This window comes from Sinocyclocheilus rhinocerous, unplaced genomic scaffold (genome assembly GCF_001515625.1).
Source record: "Sinocyclocheilus rhinocerous isolate Xijiao unplaced genomic scaffold, SAMN03320098_v1.1 scaffold1246, whole genome shotgun sequence".
Lineage (NCBI taxonomy): Eukaryota > Metazoa > Chordata > Actinopteri > Cypriniformes > Cyprinidae > Sinocyclocheilus > Sinocyclocheilus rhinocerous.
In genome coordinates this window covers 833,072-839,275 of record NW_015630543.1, presented here as the reverse complement: position 1 = coordinate 839,275, position 6,204 = coordinate 833,072, and the positions used below count along the sequence as shown (strand labels likewise).

At 38.2% G+C, this 6,204-nt stretch overlaps 1 protein-coding gene across 1 annotated transcript in view; it reads right to left on the bottom strand.

Moving 5' to 3' along the window:
* Positions 1 to 3,779: 3,779 nt before the first annotated feature.
* Positions 3,780 to 6,204, bottom strand: part of LOC107740536 (S-adenosylmethionine decarboxylase proenzyme-like) — a 14,676-nt gene continuing 12,251 nt past the window's right edge. Inside the window, exons 3-5 of the mRNA XM_016552983.1 lie at positions 5,985 to 6,192; positions 5,740 to 5,895; positions 3,780 to 5,080 (exon numbers count right to left, since the gene is read on the bottom strand). Of these exons, the coding sequence (XP_016408469.1) occupies positions 4,940 to 5,080; positions 5,740 to 5,895; positions 5,985 to 6,192 (505 nt within the window). The 3' untranslated portion in view covers positions 3,780 to 4,939. The remainder of the gene's footprint in view (positions 5,081 to 5,739; positions 5,896 to 5,984; positions 6,193 to 6,204) is intronic.

Genomic DNA, 6,204 nt, shown 5'->3' with positions numbered 1-6,204 from the left:
TTTTGGACTGAAGCACTGCAACACCCGCTGAGTGGCATTAAACAGCTTGAAAGATCAAAGACAATTTTTAATATAACTCCGACTGGATTCGTCTGAAAGAAGAAAGTCATATACACCTAGGATGCCTCGGGGGTGAGTAAAACACAGCCTAATTTTCATTTTTGGGTGAACTAACCTTTTAACTGTTGAAGATCCACACATTTGATACGTGAGCGCTGTCATGACATCTTTATACAGGAAGCTTGTTTTATTTTTGATATTTGTTTACAGAAACATGTCTTGACCTGCCTGAGAACCTTTTTCAGCCCAAATCCCTTCTCCTTTCAGAAAGAGACACTGAAACTAAACACATACAAGTCTGTGTGTGTTGTTTTATATATTCGTTTATAAGGTATATTGTCACATAATATACCTTTTTTTAATCAAAGCTAGTTATATTTACTTATATTCTGAATTACAGTAGCTATGAAGAAACACAATAACCAATCAAATTGTACTGTGTTCCCACATATTTGGGATGACAAATGAATAAAGCTCTGAAATGGTTTATAAATTCCCTCAGAGGTACTTTCCTGAGATAATATGTAAGCTGCACTATGCTTCACTATCCAGAAGCACAGAGAATATATATATCACAATTGACCACTTATGTCTATTTATTCCGCACAAACCTCCAGGACCTTTTTAAATTTTGGAAAATTACCATTTTAGTCGAAATTGATGGCACTGCAAGTTTCTAGTGAAATCATAAAACATAAATACGCATCTAATGACTTCATCTGGTCATTTCATTTCAGTGATTATTTATTTTTTTAGTCAGTGCTAGGTCATTGGAGGGAGAAAAGCTTAGTTTATATATTTATATATGCATATACAGGGCTATGTAATGTGACAATCATGTAACAAGTTGGAAATCCGTGGTAAATGTTTGCATGATCAGTGTTTTCATTCTAACTCTTTTGTGCAAATTTGAATTTCACTTTTGAAGCAAATAAAAACTAATTAATTCCGTAATTCCAGCTCATTTACACTTGTTGTGTAGAGGTATTTAACATTTCTGGTTGTCATACTATGTGTGTAGATATGTCAATGTAAGAATGTACCTATTGTTTGCTAGGAATTCATGTCCAACCCTGCCTCACCCTCCTTTTCTTTGTTTTGTGAAACAAAAGACATTTTGAAGAACTTTGGAGTTTAAACAACATAAGACTCGATTGAAGTTCATTGTATGGACCAAGAAAGTCTTCTTCAGAATGTCTTCTTTTATGTTCCACAGAAAAAAAAGAATAAATTCATACAGTTTTGTTATGACGTGAAGGTGACATGAGAGTAAATGATGACAGAATTTTCGTTTTGGGGTTTAACACCCAAAAGACTATACTATGTGTGTAGATATGTCAATGTAAGAATGTACCTATTGTTTGCTAGGAATTCATGTCCAACCCTGCCTCACCCTCCTTTTCTTTGTTTTGTGAAACAAAAGACATTTTGAAGAACTTTGGAGTTTAAACAACATAAGACTCGATTGAAGTTCATTGTATGGACCAAGAAAGTCTTCTTCAGAATGTCTTCTTTTATGTTCCACAGAAAAAAAAGAATAAATTCATACAGTTTTTGTTATGACGTGAAGGTGACATGAGAGTAAATGATGACAGAATTTTCGTTTTTGGGTTTAACACCCAAAAGACTACATAATATACGTCACTACAAAGCTAAAAGTATCAACACATCAGTATGCATCCTGTATCACAAAGAGCGGACCAGTTACTGCCAAACTTGCTGCACTGGAATAACTGGGCCTAGGACAAACACATTGGAGAAACTTATAGAGTGTTTGAGAAAAAAACATGGAACATTAAGACTACAGTGATTTATTGGTATCCTGAAAAATTATGTCAGTGGCAACCCATTAACAAACAACTATCCAATTTTGTGGATCATTAGCCAAATGTAATGTTTATCAGGAAAGTCAAGAGAGAAGATCTCTTCAATGAAACGATGGATTTTGAAATGTCTGTCGAGTGAAAAGAGCGGTAAGACTGACAGTTCATGTTCCTCTCCATCGATGGATGCAGTATTAGTTGTGCTGTCTTGGGGCAGCACTCTGGGCTCAGCTCGACCCATCTTAACACACACCAAAAAATAAAACTGCAAACTGTCCAGTAAACATATACTTCCATTCTCACAAGAAACACAACTTTATGGCGATTTTTCCCCATCCCACTGTATCTCATGTTTTTAAATGAAGAAAGTAGCCTACTCTTTGTGATTGGTTTTCGGTCCTTTGTATTAAACTATACATACATGCATGGTGCTGTTTTTTTTTCTAATTGTTTAAGCAACTTTATTAATTATATATGGTTTATAAACATTATTTTAAACATAATGCACTTTTTTTCAAAGATAGTCGTGTTATTTTATTACGCTTTGAAGAAACGTGCATAATATTTTGCTCGATGCGCCCTCTTGTGGCCTCAGGAGAGAAGCCAAAAGCTTTTTCCCCCCTGACTGAAATTATGCCTTTTAAATTAGAAAATACAAATACACAAAATAATGTTCTTTTTAGCAACATCATATGACCCCTTTAAGTAATAACTATCTGCAGCCATTGAAATATAATGCCTTTACATGTGATTTCACAATAACTTTAAACTTTCAGCTTCGTAACTTTGCAGATATTGTTTATGCTCAAACAGCAACATTACACACTAACTAACATTAAAAAAGTGAAATCGCAATCAACCACCCCTTTAATGATTGCTATCGGGATGTGAAGAGACTTTCAACCAGCATAACAAAAAATGTTTCTGAAGACAATCACCTATTGCACCTTTAAGAAATTGACCAACTTCATTATGAAAGGTAAAACAAGGTAACGTGTGGAAATTGAAAGTCATAATTTATCGTAAAAAAATTTGAAACAAATTTAATAAAATGTCTATAAACCTACATTGTGTACAATAAAATAAAACATGACATTTTCATTTTGAACCCAGGCAGATATCATAGTGATATACAGCAGTGCATTCTGGGCAGTGAACAAAAACTCTATAAATAAATCACAAGTACACAGCTGATAGTTATGAACTTTATTGAAAGCATCAAGCTCTTAGTACAGATATATTCAGCACATCTTGACCAACCAAGGAAATAGCAAGAGAATTGGAACAGCAAAGTTTCCCCTTCCTTCCCAACTTCCTGTGAAAATCCCGCGACAGAATCCTTTCTATAGTTTCCTTACCAACCAACACAGGCTGGGCAGAGCTAGTAGAAAGAGGGAAAAAAGGTATCATGCTCATGTTATTTCTCCCAGCAGTGGTCCACGTCTGACACCTATATTGTCCGTTAAATCAAATTTAATTGCTTCGTTTTTTTTCTCCCTCTGAACTACTACCGTAATCACCCAGCTGCCCTTTGACCTTTCAGACGGCTTTTAAGACACATTCGTTACTAGACTGGCGTTCTGTAGAGAGACCTGGCTTTTTCAGATTCTCTCAGCGGCAGGACCTTCTAGTAAAGAAGATTTCACGAACCCATCTGCCACTACGAAGGAGACTTAACAAAAACATCATCCTCCTCCTCCTCACAACTACACCAGCTGCGTAACTCGGGAGGGTAAAAATGAAACCACACCCACCGCTCATCACACTCAGGACCTATGAGCAAAGTTTGTTACGTCGTACGAACAGAAATTAAAAGGGTTACAAAGGGCTGAAGCGGACCTGCTACATCCTGCTTATACGCTAGTCGCATGCAATAGCACACGTGAAAAAAAAAAATTTCTCAATGCACAAAGAGAGCATGATCTGGAGAGGTGTACAAATCTACTGCAAAAAAAGGGAATTAATAAAACTGCACTTTATGCAGGCGTGGGGTGTGGAATGATCCGGGTCAGCCCTGACATGCTCAGATCGGTGCGCGCCTATTGTGTGCTTACTGTAGAGAAAAAGAGAGAGGACTCATTTCGCTGTGTCTGTAAACGTTTCAATTCAAAGGCGTGCATTGAGCAGGCTCTGTGCTGGACAGCCCCAGGGTCCTTCACCATTCCCTCTTCAACGGCTTCTTCTGCACTCGCTACATTATTCAGAAAAATCCATTCTTTATAGAACAGTCACCTTTCAACTAACTAATGTTTTTACTTTTAATACATTCATGTTAAATGCCATTTGATTTTGAGGAAAGGAAGACAACGGCTGACTTTCACCATAATGGTTATATATTGCAGAGTATATGTTATTGACACTTAAGGCAACAGTTAAGTAACATTCACTTCTCTGTATTATTTTCCAAAACAGCCCCTAAAAGAAGCTCAGGCTGTCGACATCGATGTTCCTCAACTTCAACTCAACGCTCACTTCTCTAGCACACCGAATAAACACAGCTGCCTGCAGGGTTAAAGAAAGTACGATGGACGAGGAATATTTTAAGTTTGTTTTCAGGACTTCTTCACACACTGTCAGAGTAGTTAGCTAGCTACACACAGTTGAGCTGAACACGTGCTGAGTGCCGAAAAATTACCAATGTGTTAAAAGAAATGAAATGCAAGTCAACCCAACCTCTTCGCACACTGATGAGCTCGCTTCGGATCCGAGCGTGTCAGGGTCCTTGTCTAGTGAGGTCGGAAACCCTGTCTGTGGGGGATGCGAGGGGACACTTGCAGGAAGGGAAGGGAGCATTGCATGTACTGGGATGATGGTGTGACATGCCTCACACACACCACCACCGCCACGTTCAAGAGCTCTACATGCACTTCAAGATCACAGCAAGAATGGGCTAGAATATCTACAGAGACACGAGAAGAGCTTTCATGCACGATATCTACGTCACAGGTACAGGTATGCATAAATGTTAAACTCGGGGAAGATCTACAGCCAGAAGACGCCACGCACAAGCGCCGCCAGCCGCACGATTTCTTTTTACGCTTCTTCATTTCGGAGGTTCAGCTCTGCTTCTGCTGGCGGCTCTTGGCGTAACTGGTGAAGACGAAGTTGTAGTCGTTGAAGTGCGCCGACTGGCGGTCCAGGAGGCGGTAACCCTCCAGTTTCTGAGCCGAAGAGAAAACGCTACGACATTTGGAGCTCTGTTGGGAACGAGATAAACCAGAAGAATGAGTTTGACGGTCACACTTTACTTTAAGGCCCAATTCTCGCTATTAACAAACCATTAACTATGACTTTGCCTCAATAAACTCCTAATTTGCTGCTTATTAATAGTTAGTAAGGTAGTTGTTAAGTTTAAGGTATTGGGGAGGATTAGGGATGTAGAACATGCTCATGCAGAATATGTGCTTTATAAATACTAATAATGTTAAGAATTTTATACCACATATGCATTATTTTTGCTACAACTGCACTGCACTGCAATTAGAAGGCCAGAGGCTGGAATCACTGCACACCACCTTCAATGTTACATAAATATTCATAGCAATCAATTCACAAGTATTATAATATATCTAATAATAAGTTAAAAAATAACCTTTATTTTAAGGTGCCCTTGTTACACACGTTACATGTACTTACTATTATAATAACACTTAATTATGCATAATTACATGCAAGTAACCCTAAGCCAAACCCTAACCATACAGTAAGTGCATGTAGTTAATTAATATAACACAGTACTTAAAAGCATAATTACACTGGAACAGGACACTTTTTTTTTCCAGAGCAATGAGGAAAAAGTTGCGGAAGTACCTGTTTGAAAAATAATCTTTAGTTGATTAGTTGTGTAATAATGTACCTGATTGACGAAAAGCGTTGTCACAAATTTCCCTGGTTTGAAGACATCCACGACTTTGCGGATAAGCTCGTCATAAGACGTCTGGGAGAGGTTGGTTTCAAAGCTGACATAGGAGAACTCTGGTTCGGGGGTGATGTGAATCGTCCAGTAAGTTCCCTAGAAAGACAACCGACCTCAATCACGCTGCAGAACACAGAGCAACTTTCTCACAACAATAAAACATGCAGCATTAAATGACTCCTTACATCCGTTTTCATTCCATTCATGGAGTATCCACAAGGGTTGAACATTGTGGCATCAATCACTGAACCTGGAATCAGGTCACGAATTCCACTCATCTGTGAAGACACCACAGATAACCTTAAAGACACCTCACTGAATAAAGAAATAAATGGTGTGCATAAAGTACGAACATGATACACTGGTACTAGTAAATGGACCAGCATCCAGCAATAAGAGCACACA